The 24872-nt window shown below is 42.0% G+C and overlaps 1 protein-coding gene across 14 annotated transcripts in view; it reads right to left on the minus strand.

The window, feature by feature from the left end:
- CELF4 (CUGBP Elav-like family member 4) overlaps positions 1-24872 on the minus strand; it is a gene marked incomplete at both ends in the record, with an annotated part of 693394 nt that overhangs the window by 275152 nt on the left and 393370 nt on the right. For all 14 annotated transcript variants that reach the window (XM_082496991.1, XM_082496998.1, XM_082496993.1 and 11 more), the window contains one exon: positions 13622-13670. In XM_082496991.1, the coding sequence (XP_082353117.1) occupies positions 13622-13670 (49 nt within the window). The remainder of the gene's footprint in view (positions 1-13621; positions 13671-24872) is intronic.

Genomic DNA, 24872 nt, shown 5'->3' on the forward strand with positions numbered 1-24872 from the left:
CACTTTACAATGTCTGTCGACATGCAATGAGACCCGTTTTTGCAGGCACTGGCTAAGGCCAGTGAGACATTCCTTTTGAGAAGGGGACAGCATGACTTTCTGAAAAGCACTGGGAATATCTCACCTGTTTGGCACGTGGTGAGACTAGGAAGCTGGAAACTCAAGGAGAAGAAACATTTGTGTTGGTATGGAAATGTGGTAAGAAGGAAATGACAGCACTGCTCATCTGGGACCATACAGAAGGAATCATGCAAATTGCTTCCTTTGCATGTGAATATCCACTTTCCAGGAAGCTTCCCTCTCAGTGCTCTGAATGAACTCCATTGTGTCCTTAGACACAATGAAGATTTTCACCTGTTCAGCTTCAGGATTATCACCCCGCTGTGCCTTTTCTAGGGTCTCTTTAGAAAAACCTGCAAAACTTTGCCCCAGGAAAACATTGCCCCTCGTGGTTTTGTGTGCAGGAGGTGATGCAGGGAGGTAGGCATGTGTATTTAGGTCAAAAAGCAAGTTTCCACCCAAATTATTTTGATTGGAAAATATATCCTACTGTCTCTAGTTGTTACACATAATTGATCGCAAATATGTGTCCTTACTAATTGAACTGGTTTTCAAAATGATTAAAAGCTTTTCAGAAAGTTCGTCTCCGCAATTCCAACCTGTTTGATATCAAAGTTGTTCTGAAGCCTCAAAAGAGTCATTCTCTGGCTAAATTTCTTTATTCTTCAGTCAAATGCAAGTCAGAAGTCTCAGCACAGAATGTCTGGGTGAAATTTTACAGTCAGTTTATGCAAGAGGTTAAATGAGATCTAACGATTCCTTCTAGATCTAAAACCTATTCATTTCCTTTTAATCGAGCCAGAAACACCAGGAGAATGGCTAGTGCTCCAGAGTTTTGGCCTTTCCTCTCAAAGTCCAAACTTCAATAAGGGAACATTACAGGCTCTAATAAAAACCACATTGCCTGTAATACCAGGGAACAGTGCTGGATCACACACTGAGATGAAGGAGAGACAGGGATAAATTCAGCTCATTGCAAACACTGGAGAATATACTTGCATCGGGATTTGAATTTCTGTTGTGATACACTGTGTTTAACTCCTGTTTTTTTCTAGGTGGCTCTGGTCCCTTTGAAGAGCTCCCTGTAAAGAGGCAGCTGGTATTCAGGCACTGCCGTATCCTAGTTTCCTCCCGCACCCTTGTTTCTCCCACAGCACCCACGGACCTGCCGCCCCTATAGCGAGTGGCACGGTGTCATAAGAGGCTCCCTGTCAGTGCGGTGTGTCCCTCAGACGTCTGCTGAACCTCAGGGTCTTCTCCACTAGCAAACCTGTACATCAAAGACAGCTGCTTGGCCTTAGCTGTGACCAAATATGCCAACCAGAACCACATGGTATAAGCGTGCAGGGGGAGGGTCTTTGTCAAGAAAGAGGCCGTGCTATTAGCTTAAGGTCTTGTGTATACTATTCAGGATGTCGCTTGGTCTCAGAGGATGTGTCCCCAAAAGGAGGTTTGCTTGAAGGCCATCCTTAATGTTTCCTTTCCCCTGGTAGACCCTAACTCCACAGCCCCTGTCCTGATGTGTTAGTTTCTCTCCCAGTTGTGCAACTCAGCAAAATGCTTTTTCTTACAGCAAGATGCCTTTTCTTACATCTGGGAAGACACTATATGACAGGTCTGCATCCAGACACTGTATCTGGTCTTATCTTTAGAGAGTAAGCTCTTAAGGAAAAGAGGGTCTCCGTCTGTTCTGTATTGTACAATGAACCTGGTGTCATGGTTCATAACTGGTCTCCCAGGCACTACTGCAAGATAGATAGTAAATAATTAGATTTCTGGTCTAGGGAGTGGGGACACTGCTTTGGTTCAGTCCAATCTCTAAAGTCATTAAACTCATACTATCTTCATTCCCCCTTGCCTGAGGTTCTGGCCCGTTCTCCCACATCTCTTCTTCATTAGCTATTCATAATAATAATAGTCCTAGTCATTTTGAAAAAAAAAAAAAAATCCAAGAAAGCAACTCATCCAATGTACCTTACATTGTGGCAACATAATTTCATGTTAATTAGATGGCTGCTTGGAAGTGTTGGTATTTTGTGGTTTACAATCAATGCATCTGGTCATTCATCAGCGACTCAAGAGACGGATAAAATAAATATTTGGGGGAATTAATTACCATTCATATGGCAGTTCATGGGCAGGAAGTACTTTACTCGCTATGAATTCCTGAATACTACTAGGTTTGATGCTACAAGAAAGTATCTCTCCACTAAGGCCAGTCCTAATACATTTGAGTTACTTATCTCTTAAACACTCTTCTGGTCCTGTTCCTTGGGCTATCTCAACTTGTGGTACGAAGCAACCCTTCTCTGCCAAGGGACACGTCCTGCTGCAGTTCCCACAAGCATGAGCTGGTGGCGTCTCCTACAGGAACAAGTCTGATTTGACTCCACTGTAAAAGTGAGTGGAATCAGACCCACAAAGTTGGGTCAAACTATTTCGAAGAATGTCATTATTTGGGGAGATCTTCAAAGGGAGTATTTAGACACCCAAGGCCCATTGACTTTATATGAGATTTGAGTAGTGAAACATATTTGACACTTTTGAACTTCTCTATTTTTCCACCCAAGTTACTTCCTTGAAACTAATGATTAGAGAACCTAAGCACCTAATAATCTTTAACGCATGTACCCTTGCAGCACCAAAGCTATTTTGCAGAAGGAAATCAGAGCAAGATGTTGGGCCAATTCTATGTATATATTCAGACAGTCAAAGATAATGTTAGTCACCAGATAGAAATGGAGTGAGAATAATAGCCTGACCCTAAGTAACTTCTTCAAGCTCAAGGAGAAACTCTGTGGTAAGGCAAGACGTTAAGCCTCAGTCTTCCAAGATGCAGCCTATTGCCCTGTGTAGAGCTTTCGCTTTCTCTGTGCAGGATCAGGCTGCAAGACTGCCCTTAAAATTGAAAAGAAAGGAAACAGTGCCTCACTAATTGAAGCCAACTGTTTATCCTCCCTGGGGGAAAATGTTTCAGTGCAGTGCTGCCTTGAAAATTACCTCTCTACAAATGATATTACAAGGAGCCATATTCATTTGCCATCACAGATTCCAAAACAGGCTGGTTTTAAAGATAATTTTTTTTTTTTTAATTATGAAAACACCATTTAAAGACACTGAGGTTACGCACTGCTTTTAATTTGAACCCTTTCTTTTTTCTTTTTTTTTGAGTTCACATTCTGTCATGAGAATGGGAGTGGTAGCAAACCCAAATACAAAAATGAAAATGGAAATTGACTTTAAAGAGGAATTAAAATTGATCAGATTATCTCTATTGCTCAGGCTGATTGGGATGCAGCCTCTCCTTCTCTTCCCCTGACATTATGAAGCAAATACTTTAATGGAGAAAGATGCTTTCCTTTTTTAGGACAAAACCCCAACATCCCCTACAAGCCATAGGTTTTATAGAGCAATTTTTATTCATAGATCTTAACTAGGATTTCAGAAAAGTCAAGTATCATCATTCATACAATATGGATGGAAAACTGTGGCATGCAAAGGTGAAAGTTGCGATTCATCTTACCTCTCTCCAGGTGTCTAAAAGTGAGATATCTAAATCTGCCTTAATTGCCACAGGTTCATTCCAGATTCAGTGGAGACAGAGAAAGGAAACTTCCAAGCACCATTTATCCCATCTGTCTTAGGATGGGGTGAATCACGGTTTAGAAGTACCTCTCTGCCTCCACTGTCCATAGGAGTAGCCTAGATGACTGACTAAGACTATATGCCTAATATTAGGCACTAAAACTAGGCAAAGTGAATTCTGCCTGAAATTAACATTTTAAGGACAGTGGCACAGAAGCCCTATTTAAAATTTCTTCTGTTCCTAAGTCTGAGGCTCCTAAGAGGGCCGGTTTCTGGGTAAAAGCACTAGATGCAGTTTACTTGGAGAGCTAAATTATTTACGTAGGGATTTTCTTCCTCCCAAACTGAGTTCACATAAATACTGCAAACTATATATAGCAATTGGAAAATGATGTATATGCCATGGAGAAAAGTTTTCTCAGCCTCTAGTATCTCCTGAGTCCTGAAACTTCTTGCAAGCTGTGATACTGTAGTCTGGGATCTCAGCAGGCAAGGGGCAAAACCCTTCTCGCTGAAATTCCCACTCAGAGAAGAGAGTTCAGTCCGCATCGAAACGGCAGGGTTGTCCCAGTCTTATTTTAAGCTGCTCAGTTGTAACCTCTGTGTGCCAACAGTTGAGGGTACTGACTACAGTCCAGATATTTCCCAGCTCCTACATTGCACCAAGACTCCCTTTCTAGAAAGACCCTGGATTACCCTAGAAGCAAAGGTCTCTGCAAGCGTGCAATAAGCAAGTGGCAGTCATGAAACAGGCACACAGCATGATGTGCTGAACGCTGGACTCGGTTTGTACCCCGGCAATACTTTAGGCAGCAGTGTGACGCTGTGAACTGTACCAGATCTGGAATCAACAACTTTTAAAAGTGTTTAGGCAATTGATTAACATTGATTACAGTTGGGGTTAGATGAATAAAAAAATATACATTAATTACATGTGTACATCAGATGCGTGCAACTGTAAGTTGCCAGAAAGAACTGAAATTCAGACCTAGAGTAATGATGGCAAGCAGGGGAAGAACTTTGGTTACCTTGTAGTATTTTTTGTTGTTAATTAGAAAACGTGCCTCTTTTTACCCCAATTCTAAGTGACCTGCAACCAGTGAGTTTTCTGCCAGATGCTTCAGTTTCCTTTGTACTAATTCTTGTCTTTGTCATTCCTCCTCACATCCCATTTTGCACCAGACCTCTTTTAAGACCTCTGCCTTCCTGGTACAGCAATCGGCAGCAACGGCTTTTTGACATGAGGACAGAGACTGGATGTTATGCATCACAGGCCTTGTCCAGAGATTGCTTGTGCATTTTTATTAAAGTATCACTTGGTAAAATACAGAAAAGGAACCCACACAACAGGAGTGAGGACAGCACCAAGCCCCTCATACCTAACGTGTTGCTGACTGTATAGAGGATGTTGGCGCATCACCACTCCAGGAGCTGGGCTTGGATTCAGCGCGGGAACATTTTGATCTTTTGTGAATGTCAGACCAAATGTACAAGGAAGAAGCTTAGAAAATCTCAGCAAGCAAATGAAATTTGTAAGGTGTGAGCATCAGTCACCCTCGCTTTATTTAACATCAGGCAGAAAAATGACCTATATGTTCCTTTTCCCCCAAACGCTTCTCAGAAAGAACAGCAAAACATGCCTTCAATTTTTTAAAGAAATGGCCATGTAACCATAACTACAAGTTCGTCAATAGAAAAATACATAATTAATGGCTTGTTATTTCGACTCTTTTGTGAGACAGTTCATTAGAAACTTCATTTGTCTACATGGATTGCACTTATTCAGCTATATTCTAATAAAATGCACATTGCTTCCAATAAAGGGAATGCATTTGCTATTGATGTGCTATAAACTACTATACAGAGAGGTGTTATTATATCCCTGTGTAATAACAAGCCAATTATAATGATCAGCAAAACCTTTACAATAAAGTCAATGCATGAGGAGTGATTATCATAATGCATTCTAACTGTTCAGTGCCATAAATGCTTTGCAATTAATTGTGGAGTGTATCTATAAATGTATTATTAATGCTGTATAAAAACCCATTGACAAGCAACCTTTGCATTAAAAAAAGATACTAGGATTGTAATGTGTCCCTGAGTTCACCTAGGAGGTTGAGCTGTATTTACAAAGGTGGAATTTTTTATAAGATTACATCTTTTATTTCCTCCACTCTCCTCCTCCCATCACTTCTTCCATTTTTGCCCTCTTGTTTAAAAAACTCCAAATAACTCTGCAATGTGAGGGCCCTCGATTATACACCATACTCGATTCTTGGTCCTGCACACATCATTTTGGGCACAGCTACAGGCTTTCACTGGTGTCTTAACCCTATGACACTGACAGCCTGACATGCATGAATGCCAAAGGCACTAGCTGCAAGAAACGAGCGAATAAAAGCATATCACAACCTAAGCAGGCAATGCAGGAAGGGTGAGAAGGAGAAGGGAATCGAAGTTACATAATTGATCAAAAGTTTTGTGGTAGCAGAGAAAAGAATTGATATCAAAACCTCAACGTGATGATCTCCCCAGTCTCTCCCCAGGCTCTGCTCTAGACTCTCCTCCTTCTTGTCAGTAAACTATTAGGTTACAGATGCTTTATGAAAAATGTGCAATTTTTTTTTCCCCTTTTATTCCCTTAATACTTGATTTTAAAAGGTTGTCCTCAGGACATGTGCTAGAACACAATGTCCTGCGGATCTTTTCCAGTTCCTATTGATGGGCACACTTCCATCGATTTCAATCACGATGGAAAGGGCAGACATGAACAAAAGTTTGATGTCCCCTATATTCTTTCAGCAGGTGAGTGTGGAATGGAGCGCATCAGCCTTCAGCAGAGTCATCAAATATAAAACACTACACATGAGGATCTGCCAGAGCCTTTTTTCTCCCCCAGAATTAAGTTTTACCAGACAGTTGAGAACATGAACGGGGTCATCCAGGACCACTTTGAATTAACTGATCCATTTGCATGCTGGTACATTCTTCCTGCTTGAAAAATACAGCCCTGTGAGGATAACAGGGTGTCAACAATCCTTAATTTCCACAATAAACCAGGAGATTTTAATTTCCCATTGACTGCAATCAGTCTCACAACAATCCATGGCTCGAAATAAAAGATTTCCATGAGTACTAAAATGCTCTTTCTAGATCAGGTTTGTCGTAGGGCTAAAGGAAAAACACTACAGATTTTAACAGATATTCAAACCTGGAATAAAATCCAGTGGACAGGTTCCCTTTGGTGCCAGTGCCTTTGAGCATTGCCGTAGAAGGCTCCATCACACACCATGGGGTCTAAACCTCAGTTCTGCCTTTCAAAGTCTGAGAGAACTTTGAACCTGAGCTGAGAGAAAGTAAGAATGTCCAAATCTGGGTGAGTTTCTTGATTCTGACCTGGACTTGATGGACATATAGGCCAGAAGGGGCCAGAGCAATGCTCAAGACTGTGGGGTATCTAGGGCCAGCTCCTTCCCCAGGCCTTGGCTAGATAGACAGAGAGACAAACACACTTCAAGGCACTGACATCTGTCTCTCCCAACATTACAGCACCTCTGATAGCCATTCCTCAGGAGCTTACTCTCCCAATGACACCAAGGTTTTCTGTTGATCCTGACACTTCCCCAGCCTCTGAGGCAAGAAAGCTGCCTCCCAGTTTAATATCAAGATCTTTTGGCTAGGTTCTTGATTTCTCTTTTTCCCTTTGACTCATGAGCTCATCTCCTCCCCCAGTGGATTTTTTAACAGAATATTGGATTATTTTTAAACAGTCATTTCTTCTCTTTACCCTGCAAACAGAGATACTGCAACTCATCACTAGTGTGCTGTTTAATATTGGATATGTAATAAGCAGAGAAAATATCTTTAGATTTGGGTGTAAGAGTCCTTTTTGGTTTGGTTTGGGTTTTGTTGGTTTTTTTTGATACCTCCTGCAAGAAAAGTCATAAACAGTTGATTAATCATGTTTGGGGCAAATCTCAGGAAGAGGAGATGTATGAGACTTAGGAGAAGGATTTGGCATGGAGTTGGAAATCTCCTTTCAAACTGTAAGGGAAGATAAACAGGGAGAGAGATGTTGTTTAAACATATCGTGGGCACTGAGGGAAGGAAAGGGGAATATGAGGCCCTGGGTGTGCTACATTATTTGTCCAGAGGTCTTGAGTACAATGTGAAGACAGGAGCTGTTACTGTCCAACTAGTAGTCTTAGCCTTGCGAGTGCCATGGTCAGAGCAAAGGCTGGCACGCCTGTGTTGCACAATGTTTGCAAGTCCCTGTCTGTGCCTTGCTCTACCTAAGCTGTAAAAGATTAGGGTGAGTCACACTGGGCTCATGGCGGCATTGAAAGAGTTAATGGGGATGCGTTCATGGAGGAGTAAGCTTGGATCTTTTCCCCCAGCTGTGAGAAGAATGTTATCTGTCTCCCTAGGGTGTTTGCCAGTGCTATCTCTTTGCTCCTGCTGAATGGGTATTGGGACTATGAAAGAAAAAAGATGAGCAGTTGAAGAAAAAGCTGTGGCAGGCTGCATAAAGGTAGTTTGTATGGATCACCGCCTAGAAACAGGACATTGCCTCAGCCTACTCTCCACATTCTGGGGTGGAAAGTCTTTTAAAGAAGCTCACCAAAGGTACAAGATAGGGAACTGCTGGTAAAGTGGTTTCCACGGAGATTGATGTGCCAGGCAACACATGTGGCTCAGAGATAAGGAAGAGATGAGAATTACAAAGCTACAACTCTGATGAGTGCATAGTCCCAGACTTCAGGGCTTCTTGCATGCAGGCATAGCCTAACATCCAGCAGTGCAGGAGAGGAGATATTGAGCCAAGATTGCCATCTCCTTATTGACCCTTAAGTCTTCCTCAGACCTTTCCGGTAGGCAACCAAACCTCCCCTTTGCAAAGCACTTCCAAGGAAGACGGAAATAATTCTCAACAGCATTGTTATACTATTGTGAAGCCAAACTAAGCTGAAGGCAAACAAGTCTTGCTTGATTTTGGCACCTAAACAGGTCAGGATCTGGCTAGTATCTGGATGGGAGAGGTTTTGGCTATCAGGAGAAACCACAGAATTCTGATCAGTTAAAGGGAAAACAGCTAAATGCCAAAGAGTTAGTGGGACCTGGGCCAGTGCTCGTCACAGATAAACCCTGGCAGCTGTAGCAGAGAGCTAGTGAGTTAGAAATGTCCTGGATGAAGTGAGAAATAGATCCAGACTTGTGTCCCAAAGGAAAATAGGGGTCGGAAACTGTGGAGAGGCCATTCTGCCCCTATCATCATTGCTGAGCTGATGGAAGGGAATAAAATGAAATAGATCATAGTGCATGAGCAAGGCACCACTGTTTTGCTGTTTACTCTAAATGAGTGCTTGGAAATTTTGCTCTGAAGCTGGAATAAACCATAACCAAGCAGATAATTTCAGAGCCTGCACATTGAGTAACGGGTAGAGAAACATGCAAGTCAGTTGAAATATGAAGTCCAAACCTTCCAGCTGCTGCTGTCATGTCCCCCAAAGAGCAGACAAAAAAAGACACACTGCACTTGCCTGCCCCAAACAAACACAAACAAATTTGCTTGACAGCACAAACACAGACAGAAGCTTTAGTAGGTTTGTGAAGTCTTGCATGCAAAGACACTGCAATGTGATGAACTGCAGGCTCGCCTGTAACTCTCTCGACACCCTCTCTGCATGCTGTTGCACCCTTTCAACTCTAAACCACTCTGGACTTTGCCTTTTAATTTTCTTTAGTTCAGGAACCTTCTGCATCTCTTCCATAAAATGCAGAAGGACCCTAAAACCAACATGAGGTGTTTCTTGGTAGAGACAACACTGGGCCTGGGTAGCACACTGCACGCATCTTTGCATGCTTCCCTTTATGGACCTTCCTCTGTCCTTTGAGAGGAATGTGGGAGCAATGGAGCATCTAAGCAGCACTAACGGAGTGCAACTACAGTAGCAGGAGAATAATTTCCTTTTAAAAAAAATGTTACTCTCTGTACAACCTAGTGGGACCTCGGGGCTGTGTTTATCATAGGTTAACCCTGCCAGCTGCAGTGAGAGTTGTCTAGTGAGAGCTAGAGATATTGTGGATAAAATAAGAAATGGCTCCAAACTTTTTCCCCAAACCACAAAATAGACTTGAAATCTTTCCCTAAGTTTGCAAAACTTTAAGTCACTGATATCTACAGACTATTTTTAGAGCTGAATATTAGACAAGGAACAAAGAAAAATCATCAACAACAGGGTGAAAATAATAGAAAATTCTATCAGTTTGATTGGGATTTTTCATGCTCAGAATCTAACATGGAGTTATAGCTTACAACCCTAAAATCATATTGGACTACCTAATCTATGGTGAAGTAGTTTCTGTATAGTCAAGCTAAATTTGGACAACACAAAGGTCAATGAGAGTTTTTGATACCCTTAACAGAACATGAGTTGCACTCTGATTTTTCAGAACGAAATACAGAACTGTTGCCTTTTTATCACATTCTATCAATTCCATCACAGCTAAAGTCTCTATAAAATGTCAAAGGACTCTGACCTTCCAATCAGGTATTTGAAGTTTCATGAAGCATTTTGTAGAAGGAATGCCCCTACATAACATTTTGTAGCCAGACTATACACACATGCACAAACAGGCAGGAACGTAAAATGCAAAATTTTCCCATTAATTTAGACTGTTTCCCTAGAGAAATGTACTGAGAATACATTCATTTCTAGTTCCTGTGAGATTAGGTGAATGTAAATAATGCCAGTTTTTATTGAAAAGGATTGCACTCTTTGTCTTGTTCCTAGTCCAATATGGGGATTAACAAACAAAATAATAAAACCAGCAAAACTAATAAGGGGTGCTCAGCATTTCCATTTTGTTGGGTTGAATGTAATTTGTGCCAAGCGATATTTTGAATTCTTCCCCAAACCTAGATGGTCTGATAGTCTAAATTATTGTCGCTCACACACACTAAGTGCTAACACACCCGCTTTCACTTCAACTGAGAATCACGACACAGGAAAGGTTAAAGACCGACAAAATCCAGACTTGGAAAAAAGAGGAAAAAATGCTGAACAGAATCTGGTTGGGGGAGACGGTAAATTTTGGACTCCCATCAGCTTTGGGTTGTGGGAGAACTTACTGGAAAAGTCAAAGATTCATGTTTTACCAAAATGAAGGTATCTGTCCCTAAATAAAACACAATTTTGCTTCCTCAAGAATACTGCTTACCATTTCCACTAAAAGCCCCCTTGCAAACTACAGTTTCAAACAGCACTGAATTCTTTCCTTAATACCTTGTCCTGGCATCAAAACTTCCCACAAGCCAGAAGACAGAGGTATATTCAGAGTGTGGGCTTTGGGCAGACCAAAGACTCGTGCTGTGCAGAATTGCTGCTTCATCTTCCAAGCCCTTGTCTTCCCTCACGTCCTATCCCAACACAGGGATGGGGTATAATAAGCTACAACTTAAGTTTCTTTGTTGTTGAAGTTGACCTTTATCTTGCAGCCCTAATGAAGTCTTTTGATGTGCTCCTAAGATTCACGGCCTCCTTTTTATCATTCTGTTTGCCATGCCTTCTTTAACCGGTGGGCTCACGAAGAACGTAAGTTTTCATACAATGCCTCCCTTGGGTGCCAATTGTTCTTTTCTCCCATAGCTGCCCTTGAGTCATGCTGTCCTGAAACACCACCAGCCCAGAAGCAGCTTGTCAGTGGGGAATTAGGACAACGTGTCTTTCACGCCAATGATGAGCGCAGCCGCTTGGCCCCTGCATTATGATCACTGCCGACAGGAGCAATATGGGAGGGGAACGGGTGAGAAAAGATGAGGTTTGTGTGTGTTGGGGAGATAATTAGCTAAAATACAATGGGGAGGGAACCACTGGTGTGACGGATAATATGGAATCAAACCACCACCGGAGCCCTTTGCAGTTCAAACCACCCCTCCTGAAAGCAGCTGCTCTTAGCAAACGAGCTTGAAAACCCTTCCCAGAAAGCCAGGCATGTGTTCTCTATTAGTGATTTGCATTAAAAAAAAAAAAAAAGAAAAAAAAAGAAGAAAAAGAGTGATTGGGAGCTACATACCCTGTAGGCACACTAAGCAAATTGGCCAGCCTAATTATTATTTTTTGGTATGTCTAATTAAATAGACAAAAGGCCCTCCCTTCACTCTCGCTGTCGGCACGAGCTCCACTGGAATGTGCATAATGTCCCCTCATTTGCCCAGGCAGCTGAGCCTTTCCCTTTTCCCCGAGGAGATCGGCATTGACAACTGCCCATGGCTTACCCACTCCTACTCAGGCACGGAGCCAGATCGTCAGACGGGAAGGGAAAGGGGGTAAATTGACCTGGTTCTGTTAAACACCACTGGACGATGCTGTATGATGTGACGTGCCTTTGTTGCAGGTTAGAAACGTGCCGTGGCCCTCGATAGCAGAACTTGCCATCGCAGAGCCCGTCAAACACTTTCTGCCCAGTGTTGGCCAAATTCCCCTGAATTTACTTCATGGGGACTCTAAAACTGCAATATTTATCCCTGAGCTTTCTGGCGTTTTTCCAGCACTCAGTTCTTCTCCTGCCCTGCAATTACACCGCACCACAGCCCTTCCTTACAGAGCCTCTGTCGACCCGCCGGTTTCACCACTCCATAACACCAGCCCTTTAACAACAAGCTACATACAAAGTCTTCCAATGACTTGAGTCACTGGAGAGTTTCAGCCTCACACTGATGCAGTCAAAGCCTCTGGAATCCAAAGCTTTCAACAGAAAAAAGAACACAATGTCAGTGCCTTTTGTCTGCGAAGCATTTTACTCCTTTTAAGTAGTTGTTGCTGGGGATTTCCACTAATGCCAGCACAAAGACAGTTGTCCCGTAAATGAGGAAGCATTTACGTCTATGGTGGAAATTAAAGAGTTCACACACATCTGAGATCCACATCATCACTAAATGACAAAATCTAGTCCTGCATTTATATGATACACAACCACTAGTTTTTTTAATGCATATATGAGCAAAAGCCTCTCCTTTTTTTCCACAAACAGATATAGAGAGAAAGGAAGCACCATGTCATTATATATACGTGGGTATATATATTGACCTGGTTCTGTTAAACACCACTGGACGATGCTGTATGATGTGACGTGCCTTTGTTGCAGGTTAGAAACGTAAATGTACATATATAAGAAAAAAAGAAGCAGAATGGTAATTTGTCCAGCATAATGGACCACCTCGCACTTTCTCAGTGAGCTCTGTGTCTGATCTGACAAACAGGCCTCTATTAGAAGAGTACGGTGAAGTATCACCACATCAGTTCTGGTAGAAAACCTTTTACAGGAAACATCTTATCACTGGTGATCTATTGAACGATCACTTAGCCAAGCCTTCCAAATCCACTCTGCAGGATGGAAAAGCAAAAGACCAGCTTCTTATTTTCAGCTACACCTGTGCAAATCCTGAATAACTCCCCGAGACTGAGAGAAGTCTTCAGTTTCCACAACAGGTTTATCCAGATAAGCTGATAAAGGTGCAGACAACTCCGCTAACTCAGAATTTGCTTTTTCCAAAAGCAGAGTTGTTTCAGTTCAAGCAGAAACAACATGGTCAGAGAAACCATAAAATATCAGCTTTATCCTAACCAAATTAAACACCTCTGCAGCTCAGCCCAACATAGGTCTGAAAAACCTACATTGCCGTCACCGCTGTTAAACTTTGTTAAGTCAGCGCCTGATGCTTCACTTCTTAACAAGGCAGTTATTTGTTTCCCAGGCAATCGCTGGCACCTGCCTGCCTTTTAAAATCAAATAATAATTGAATATGAGGAAAGCGAGACGAAGTAAAGGAGATTTAATAAAGAGAATCTTTGCTGCAGAGGGAATTTCTTTGGCAGTGATTACGTTACTAATTGATCAGCACATTGCCTGAGAGAAGCCAGAGACAACAATTATAGTTAGCACTGTGGCTGAAAGCAATGCAGTCAACTACCTCCTCGGCTTTCGCTGTCCGCTGGTTTCACCTGGATTGGCCTGTTCATCTGTAAGAAAGAGCAAAGAGAGAACATAATTAATGGTGGAATCAAACATTCATATGCAGAGACTTGCTTTGGTTTTTTTACCATGCATCACAGCTAGCACTGGAATTTACTCCATGAGGGGGGGGGGGGGGGGGAAGCAATTAGTAAGCCAAGAAGTAACCACAGAGTACAGGCTGCTTCTTGGTCCAAGGTAAATCAGTGTTACCCCTTTTACCTGACAGAGGCTTTGTTGAATCACCTTTGGAGAGGGGTCTGACTCATTTCATACAGGTCATGAAATTTTAAACATAACTTTTAAAATTTCTAATAGTTTCCTCTGGAAACACTACAGTGTCAGAGCAGAAATGCTTTGTCAGAATATCAGGATCAGTGAAACTTTAATTGCAAAGATTTCTTGAGATTGGCATGATAAAAAGAAAATGGAAAAGTGAATTCCACCTCCAGTGTTAGCTCAGCAGGATAGTCACCTGTAACATTGCAGCCTCCATTCCGTACTTGGGAAACGGGATTTGGATCTGGTTTGTCTACATGTTGCAGGAGTGCTGGCTATTGAGATTTTTTCTGGGGGGGAGGGCAGGATATGAGTCAAAACATCTCATGCTGTTACTTTTTCAAGCTTCTTTTTCCTTTCTTACATCAGAACATAAGCAAGTATAAAAAACTTGCCATCATGCTGTGAATAGGATTTCTGTACTCAAACTTATCCCTCTTTCTCTCAACAAGAGCATTGGGGACCATCAATATCCTCAGAGCTGCTAACTCCCAGGACAGAGAGCAGCAGATGTCCATGATCATCTTCACCAGTAGTGCCTAATATGATGGGGGTGTCTGATGAACAGGACTGAGGATATACCCCCCATGTTAATAGCTGGAGATGCAGATTGTATCAGAACCATCTTAGATTTTGATCTGTAAGTCCTTCCCTTCCTCTTCCTCCATGTCACTTAATCCATATACTATGCAGACGGACTATTCAAAATATCTTTCTGTGTGTGACCACCCCCAAGTGGAATGAAATTATCCTTTAGATTTGGCAACCAAAGAAAGTGCAAGTTCAAACAGGCATCACAAGAAGCAGGAAGGCAGAAAGGAATAGGAATCTCCCAACATACTGCTTCCCAGTAAAGTCAGACCACAAATTGGCTGTCGAGTGTTACAGGGTGCTTTAGGTGATACTGCCCCTCCCTTATTTGTGGCTACTCACATTTGGGCAGCTAGGCTGTTAAATTTCTTTTTTCTTTTTTTCTTAATTTCCCTTTTTTTTTTTTTAAGCAGTTCATAATAATTTAGATTTATTCTAATTGCTTTGCACACATATTTAGTAATAAAAAGTTATCAAGTTGGCTGACAAGTAGGTTAAGATGATGGAGAGCCTAGCAGATCCTGCTGCATTGTTGTCTCAAGAGGAAAATGTACTTAGCCATAAACTGACTACAGTTAGACTCGCATTCGGGAAGAGAAGAATCTATGGCTCCAGACGCTACTGAGCAATTTCTGCTTTCCTGTATGCCTGTATCATCCAACAAACTCTGGACAGTTGAAGTACTAAAACCAACAGAGAATCTGGTACGGAATAAACTTTGTATCAGCCCCTGCTTCTACAATTGTAAAGACCTGTAGCTCCCACAGGTATCACAAAATATTAGCATGGCCAGAGATGATGTATTTAGCTGCAACAGGATGGAGATCCTGCCACAGGGCTCCTGTAGCCACATGTGCGCAGCTAGCTGTTACAGACATTTAAAGATCTGACATCACACAGGTGAGGAGGCTAATTTATGTCATGTAACTCCAAATGTCTAAAAAGTGTCATTTTAATCCACTCTTAAGCTTGGTGTCTCAGATGAAAAGGATGACTGGTCTCCTGCAGTGCCTGTTCCTCTCCACTGATTGTAAAGGTAGTCTATGCAGTTAGAGTTAGGTGAGACGAACTCCATCTTGGTTCTCCTGCACTGGATAATGAAGCCAAACTACTCAGTTACTGTGCTTTAACTTCCCCCATCTGCTCAACCACTGCAACTGGCTTGCGTTTATAGCAGGTTGGTGTTGACAAGCTCTGTGTACCAAGGTGTGACTTGAGAGCTGTTAACTTTTGACAGCTGCAGTCACGCTATATATTATGGGTTCCTAATGTGGACACAACGTCTTATCTAAATCCAGTGGTCAAAGAATGGTGGTCAGAAGACCATAGTGCTCACTTCAAGATAGCCAGAACCTGCATCCCATGCAGTCAGTAAGAGAAATAGTCACGGTAGCCAGGAATTTATAGAAGGTGTGCTACATACAGCCCTGAGAGACAATGTCTGGAGTCCCAAATGTTCACAGCCTTGCAATGCAGAACACTAGCTGATCTGAAGCCTCCTAACGGCCATGAAATCCCCACTGAACTTGAGTAAGCTTTGGATGTAGCTTAAAGAAAAACTAGACAGACCTTGTCCTACTTGTTCTTGAGTTAGATGTGGTCAGTTTGCAAAAGGCAGTGGAGATCTTCAGCCCTTTAGCAAAAATGAGAGGGGGGTTTGTTTGGGTTTTTTGTTTGTTTGTTTTCTTTTCTTTTCTTTTGAGATTGAGGCATGAGAAAAAGAAGACAATCCCCAAGAAAAAGAAAAAATGGGGGAGAGAATGAACATCCAACAGAGGGAGAAAAAACTGAGGAAATTAATAAGTAAAAGGCTAGTGTAATTTAATGTACACTATGATTTATACACTTGACAATTTCTTTATAGACCAAAGAGAAAGTGCTGCCTGCGTGGAGCCCATAATACAAATTGAGATCATCTTGACATGAAAGACACCAATTATAAGGAGAAACACTGAGAGGAAAATAATTAAGTTTCCTCTCTCCTTCTATGGGACTTTCTTATTTTTCTTTATACAGACATTCTAGGAGCAAGAAGCTGGCATGGGGAGCAGAGAAAGGCTAAGTAGGGAAATAAAATGACAGAAAGATGCACCTTCCCCAGTACGGGGAAATGCTTTCTTGGGGAGAGGGGAATTCAGAGGTTCAAGCTCTTTTCTTATTATTCAGCTGGGAATTGTCATGGGTTTAATGCAAAGAAAACAAAGTTTATACTCCAAACTGCCATCTTCTGAATATTGGTTAGGGGAATATTGTTATGGACATCTTTAATATCTGTCCTGTCTTGGTGGACCCTGAGAGTGTGATAGGAGAAAGAAGATTTGCCAGTCAGCAAATCTGATTAATACCACAGGTATCCACATGGGATCATAGGAACTACAGATGTGGCTGTGAGGTTTTATTGATCCCTAACACTAAGAGTCTTCAAAAGAGATTTGGCAAGATGAGAAAAGACCTAGGTAGGCTGACCCAGCATCTGAACTGACAGATGGACTGGGTGAACTCTGTTAGGTTCTCCTTTAGGATGTGTTACACTCTGTCCATTGCAATGGTCCTTTTTTCCTCCACTCATAGACACTTTTCGTGCTCTCCTTTGAAATATGATCATTGTTCCTTATTCTAGATGATCCCTGTTGGGCTGCCACAGTGGAAGAAGTATATTGTTTTACCACTAGTTAGCCCAGGAAGAGTTTATCTCCTCTTTAGCGTCCCTCCTCTCCTGTAAGACCTGACTAAAAATTTTTATTCTCTGTGTAAACTGTGAAGATTCCCGACACAATGGAACCAGAATGCCTAATAGTCATAAAACCATTATAAAACAGGACAATATGTTTATTGCATTCATGATTCAGAGTCTAATTTGGCCACAGATTTACTTTGAAGTGCCTCACTCAACAGCAATGCCACAACAGAGGTGTGCTGAGGATCACTGAGACACAAAGGCATTTAGGCAAGAGCCAAAAACTTTAATTTGGGTTTCTGGTTACATATGACAGACCCAGTTTTCAAAGGGTTGGCAAGCGGATGGCAAACCAGAGTTTTACTCACAACTGTGTTCCCAGTGTGGCCTCAGCCAAAGTCTGTGTCTCAGATTCCCTGTCTGTACTGGCACTATGGGCACTGGGTACCACTACAGCTGTGAATCGGCCCTGTTTCGGGAAGAGAGGTTGCATGTCCTTTTTCCACAAATGCCATAAGCGCTTGGGTTGGTAGAGGAGTTAGAACTCCTGGTGCAGCACACTTCTCATTTTACTTTGATCCTTTGCACATTCATCTCTGCTGAAAACCACCTTTACTATCACCTTTGCACACCTCGGACAAGATGATCATACTTGTTACACTTCATACCCTTCATTTTGGCTTTTCCTTCTTTTTGCCTGAAACCAACCTATTCAAATAATGCCAGATGTCATCCTCTCACACCAAGTTGCCACTTGCCCCACATACCCCCGCCCCAATCCTCCCTGCAAGTAGAAACTCAACATCATTTTTCATGTCCAATTACAGCCACTGTGGTGCCACTGTTAAAAGACAGCGTAGGTACTCCTGTCAAAAAAGGTTTGAGTTACAAGAAGCGATGAATTACAGCAAGCCCTTTTTCAATTCTCTGCAGAAATGAAATGTCAGAGCTTGCTGCTGTATTTTTCTCGGCACCATCAGCTACAGGCCACTGCAGGAATTAGACAGGGGACAGACACTTTTCTGCATCGTGATTTTTTTTTCCTAAGGTTGTCATGTTCTCCCCCACCAACCTTTTACTGCTCCCTCTGGCTTTGATATTAATTTAGAACAGGTAGAAGGATAACCTGGGAAAGAAGAGTAGGAAGCGGAGGCAGCTGATTTCTCACTGTCTCAATCTTTCTTCCCCTCACTGTTCCTACTAGCCTTTCCTTTCTTGTCTCACTCACTTTTTCATTAGTCATTAATATACCTGGTGTTTCTTAGCCAGGAGGACTAAGTCTCTACCAGGCTTAAGAATGGACAAACGCAGAAATATAAAGAAGAAGAAAGGGGAAAAAAAAAAAAAAAAGGATGGAGACACCCTGAATAGTTTCAAATGTGATCTGAGACAGGAAGGAAAAGAGAAGAAGAGGAGGAGACTACTGATGATCACTGAAATGCCAGTAATGGTTAGGAAGATCACTTCCATGGCAGAAGAGATCTGCGTTGAAGATAATCTGCTGACTGTGTTTAAGGAAGAAGTCACTTCAGGAGACAAAAAGTGATTCCAGATCTTGTATGTGATCTATAAGACCATGGAAGATGACCACAGCAATCACCTATCTAATAATAATCTTTCCACCCTTCCTTAGAAATCTTAAGAAACTTGAATACTCCCTAAGAACAAATTGGAGGTGTTGATTAAGGCTTTGTATCAAAAATTGTGAGGAAAGGTATTGTACTGTCCATGTTTCCTGAAGCTCCCAAAGAGCCAGTCTGGCACAGTGTACAAAGTAGAGGTGTTAAACTCTGACAAAGCCTGTTTCCAGCTCTACATTGGCCTTCTGAATGAACTTGGACATGTCACTACGTCTGTCTCTTTCTCAGCTTTCTTTTCCGTACAATGAAGATAAAGATACTCTCATGCACCATGAAGGTGGTTGATGGAAAAAAAAAAAAGTATCTAAATGCTGCTTTTAAACAAACAAAAAAAAAAAAAGAAAAAACCCAAATCTCCAGTCATTTCTACGCCTGAACTACGTGGACCGATATAATGGCAAATAACAAGCTCTTCTTGCTCAGTCATGTTCTGTTGTGTTTGGTATTGTGCAGGCATCAGCCCTCTAAATCAATGATGAAACACTGCTATGACCTAATCACAAAGCGTAGGATGCTGATGTGAGGTAGCAGGTCTTAGCAAATGTGTATTGGGCACTACTGCATCTCTGTAGATGCTGGCTAGCCCCCTGGAATAAAATCCCATCCCAGAACAACTTGCTTCCTAAAGATGCCATGTAGTTCTTGGTGATCTCATGACATAGCTCAGATGTTAATTGGAGGTATGAATAGTTTAATAACTGGCCTGAAATTTCCAGAAAATATGGTTACTCCTTATTTCTTCAGTGGGAAAGTTTTTTCTGTTCAAAATCTCCCCCAGAAACACTAACAGGAATTTCATTTTACCACTCCTGCCAACTTTCTGGGGGTCTGCCATGTACACAATAGTAATTCCTCTGAAGTCAACACAGCTGTTTATGTGAGTAAAGGTACTGGCAGGAATGTGTTTGTAGAAGTGGGTCATAACTTTTACAGCATTGAGCAAAATCTGCCATGATTGAAGGCCCTAAGGAAATGCAAAGTATATTAGTGTCAAAGTTGGAAAGGCCAAGAAAATCACCTACAATTGAATTGTGCGTGTGTAATTGCAAAGTTCAAGTAAATCACTCTGTACCTGATTCTGAGTGACATAATTGAATTATAGTGTACTAAACTAGATAGCCATAAGAGTGAATCCAAAGTAATCTCTCTCTGAAGAAAAAACAAACAAACAAACAAAAAACAAAAAACCCAAAAAAAACACCAAAGTCAGGGCCCAGTTCCTCAGCTCAGGGAAATTTCTGTGAATGTTACAGAATCAGGAAAGCTGCTTCAGTGTAGGTTAGCTACACAACCAGCCTTCTGTTTTTGTATATTGCAGCTGTAAGGCACAGAGCAAAAATCTGTCCCCATGGGAATAGAAGTAAATGCTGTGGTTACATGAATTGCCATGTGAATACACATCACTTTTGTGTGGGCAGTGCAAATTGATACACTGTTGGATTAATGGAAGAGTAGGGAGACCAAATGTTTCAGAAAGTTTGGTGAAAAAAATCACATTGGCTTGCCCTGTGGGAAGCACTCACTAGTAGTGCATTGCACCTGAAATGACTCTACCCCAAACCTTATCTGTGTAGTGGACTCTTTATTCCTCCCCACCACCCTCTTCCCTGCTTGACGGGATGGGTGTCATAGACATGTACACAAATAGATGAGAAGACCTGAAATGGGAATGTATGAGAGATGAAAAAAAAAATCTTGAAGGGTCTGACCTTTACAGATCAGTCAATGCTCTGGTGCCTACCCCTGAGAATGATTGCTACCGGCCATCCCTGCACTCTGAGAGTAGTTTCCATATATCATATAAAACACATTATAATCCATCTGTCTAACTATCGATTCATCTTTCCACTTGTCTCGTGTATATAGATGAACCTAGAGGGGGCTTCAGTTCAGTTCAGGTTCATGTGCAGAAACCTATGGTTTGAATCCAAACTTTCCCCCCACTAAACAGTTTGGGCTTGAGTTGAAGAAACTGCTGATCTCATTGATCTTGCAAAATAAAACCTCTCCAATCCAACAAATCCCTTTGTTTGTGCTTGGGGAAGCTAAGCATGTAGTACTCAACCACAAGGTGCCCCTGGTTTTAAATGAAGTGGGGAGGGGTAAAGGGGGAACCCAGTCCTCAGCAGGTTTGAGGACAGTAAGAGGAACAAAACACGGGAGCTTGGAACAACAAAGCCTTATTTTCCAAAACAAGAGAGACAGCACTTCTTTTTTTTGAGCAGTTATATCTTATAAGTACTGTTCTATAGGCAAATATGCATGTGAAGGAGACAGCAGGTGATCCTCTTAAAGCTTTTGGCAAAAAAAACGGCAAAAATGATGTATTTGGTAGAAAGCAACCAAATTCTCTTTTAGCCTAGATAGTGTGATCCCAAACTCTTTCAGGGCAGAACAACAGCATAAGCCACGCATAGGAAGGTAGCCCATATAGATACAACCAAGACAGCCAACTACCCAGCATGGCTAACGAATACCTGTATCTGGGTGGCAACATAGAACTTAAATGAGTGATGCGAATATGTGCCAAGGGTCCTAGATCAGTTTTGCAACGTGTTCTCAGCGCGCGTGTTTGCAGTAGTAGGTTTATCTGTGCCTGCACTGCCGAGTTGAAAGCTTGCTCTCAGACCTTCTACGTGAGTTGTGTCACAGGCGCCCTCAGTGTTGACCTGCTCTGAGGTGGCCCAGCACTGCCAGCAGCCAGTGCTCACCCAGGCAGAGGCACAGTTTGGTGTACGCTCAGAAGCTGCCTTGGCGATGAAGTGCAGATAAGGGGGAAGGTAGCATGTTCTCTGCATATGGGGCACATCATGATTTTGAGCATGTTGGGTGCATTCCACAGAGGCCAGAGGCCTCTTCAGCATGGACTTGAATGGGGCAGGCAAGCAGGACAGAAAGATGTATTACTGGAGGCATTATAGACATAACCCCTGCCCCGCACTTAGAGATGAACATCTGTTGTCATCTTTTCCTTATCCTGAGCCCGTGACCTCTGGCTGTTGGCTCTTCCCTGATGTGCTCTTCCCTCTCTAAGCTTTATCTCTTCTTCTGAAGCAAGACCCAAATGCTGCCTTTGCCACTAATGGTTGCTTGGCTTGACTCTGCAGACTTTAGGCAAGGCCAAGCTCCCATTGACTTCAGTGCTTTGAGTGCAAAAGGAGCTTGGCCACCATCCATCCAAGAAGATTAGACCTTCTGTGCTTGTGGCTTTGTATGCCTGGCCACAAAGATAAGAACCACAGCCAGCCCTTTTGCCCATGGAGAAATGCTTTCCACAGCACTGCCATTTAACAAACAACTGAGTAAGCAGTGTAAATTAACTAGCTGCTTTCACCCACTGCCAGAATCATAAAATAAAGGCTCTCTCACTGATACAAATGTGCAGGTAGCCTCAGGGTCTGAATTAAAGCATAGCCTCCCCAGGAACTGGAAGAGGCTATTGCAGGGTTAAAGCTGCAAGCAGGGTTTTCCTTGGTACTGGGTTAGCTCCACTCTGAGCCAGAAGATGTTTTTCATTCAACACTGGTCCTGCTTTCTAGGGTGACACATGTTCACTCTCTTCCTCCCACTCTAATTTTCCTTTTCCCGTGGGTTAAGGTCATCTATGGGGTAAGCTTGTCACAGGATAACAGATAGCAGTCGATGACTCAGTCTTGCACCCCTGGAGGGCCAGACCTAAACCTATTCCAAATAGGACACTGTGGCATTTCTTAAGCATAGGAACTTCCTTCTCAAGGCATCACGTATCATGGTACAGGTGGTATGGCTGTACTCTCCTTTCAGTTCTATTAATGAAAAAATACAGCCTCATTATTTTAAGATAACCTGAAATAAGCCCTATTCAAGAACAAAAAAAACCCAGCAGCCATGTCACCTTCTCCACTGGTTTGTCTAAACTGATTTGAAATCACACCTCAAATTAGATGTGTGAAAACCTTGCCTAAAGATAAACCCCTTAGCCGTGCACTGGATCAGGGCCCCAGTTCCTGAAGGAGCTGGAAAAAGGAAAATAACAAAAAATAACTTAAAAAAAAAGCAAACAACAAAACATACAAGGAAAGAGTTAGGGAAAGAATAAGATTATCTTAATCTTGACAGTGCCCCTTTAAAGAAAATCTTCTGTGAAAGGACTTAGAGCATTAACTTTTGCTACAGTCCTCTTTCACAGCTAAGAAACGCACATTAGGAGGGTATTTTAAGCCCATCCAACTACTCAAGTTAGTCCTCTGTTCCTAACAGCAAACGAATAAGCACAAGCAGAAACCTTGCAAATATTAGTAAAGCCTTCAAAAAGAGGAGAAAACAAAAACTTTTAGCTTCCCAAACATTTCCTGAATTGGAAAAAGCATGGAAGGCTAAATAAAAAAAAAAAAAACAAAAAACAAGACAAAACCCCACAATCTTTCCAGATTCCAGATGCTCAGAGTCAATGCAATTCCCTGTGCCAGTTCAGAATCAGGCCCTCCAATGCAAAAGAAGCTACCTCTCACCCCCATCTATGTATAACTGGTATCATCTGGTCCTATGTTTTGACAATTATCTGTAACATAATTAACAGACTGATGAGTATCGCTCATTAATTATGCCATCCTTCAAAGTTGATCTGGGTACTTACAATAAACAAACACCCTGGTTGGGTAACAAAGGTGATTTTGCTGTGTCTGTTCCAGCCAGCAAAGGCTAGCAATCTCACTCCACCATGTAGGGATGTGGTTGGAGACTCCCAGGGATTCATGTCTGATGTGTCATTCGTGTGGAGCTGCTTCGCTTCTGGTCCCTGATCGCACCCTGGTTTCCCCCCTCCTGAATGATAAATATTTCCTCTCTGCTGAGAGCTACCCAACAAGAGTGATGTCTGATACTAATGCATCGCCACTGATGCTTTCCTCCCCTAATTATGCCTAAACATTGCCTTTCTTTCTTTTCTTCCCTGAACAACCACTTTTTTCTTTTCTTTTTTTTTTTTTTTTTTTTTTTTGCATCAACATGTACCAAAGCATTAAACAAGACATTCCATTAATTTCTTCATCATCATAACTTAAGCCTGGGACATACCCTTTAAATATTCATTCAGCTATGAAAACTGGGCATTAAAATTTTAATAATGTCAAGCTCATTTGAACTGAGCTCCTGGGGGACTATTACGATACAATTAGAATAAATATGATGATTGATTTGGTGTAAAGGTTCACCTGTCCACATCTGTTAGTGGCCAGAAGCAGCATGCCACCTCTGGCATCACAGCCAATAGCTCCAAGTTGTTTACTCCCTTCCTCCTTTGCTTTTCACTTGCTTGCGAGATTGACCCACTTGCTTGCTTGTATAGAGCATTCAGCTGGGCTAAAATCAGAAGAGGCAGACCAGAGAGGCCTCATCAAGAAGAGACAACTCATCCAACTGCGTTTTCCTCCCTCCTTCCCCTTCTTGGGCTGTGGCATTTGATTAAAGATGGAGCGTTGATCAGAGCCACTAGAAGTTCAGCTATAAACTTTCTGGCGGCATTAGCCATTAACCTTTTTACCGGATGTGTCTGAACTCCCAGGGTCTGATTCTTCTGTGTGGATTGGTAGCAACCCTAAGCAGCTTTGACGTGTTTGAACCAGTGTGGAGGAGAACAAGGCTTGCTGCTTTCTAGCAGTGTCCTTCCGAAATGACTGCAGAGAAATAGTCTCAAAATATGACGCTGAGAGTAAAAAAAAAAATAAAAAAACACAGAGAGGGAAACTGAGCAAGAAACCATACTACTTAAGGAACTTTCTGTTTCAAATGCAGGATGTTCTCAAATACACAGGCAGATAATTAAAAGATTTTGGTCCACTGGGTGCTGAACATATTTGAAAATTTGGGCCAGTTGTACTTTTTCTCCCTGCGGTGTGAATTGGGTGCTACATAGTGTAAATATGACATGAAAGAAACTGGAGCCATGACCACTGAGAAATCATGGTTGGTTTTTTTTTAGATCAACTACTTTAAATAAACTGCTAATTAATTCTTTCCGTTAGGTTATAATGCAATCCTCTCTG

The sequence above is a fragment of the Vanellus vanellus genome (genome assembly GCF_965231255.1).
Source record: "Vanellus vanellus genome assembly, chromosome: Z".
In the NCBI taxonomy this organism is placed as follows: domain Eukaryota; kingdom Metazoa; phylum Chordata; class Aves; order Charadriiformes; family Charadriidae; genus Vanellus; species Vanellus vanellus.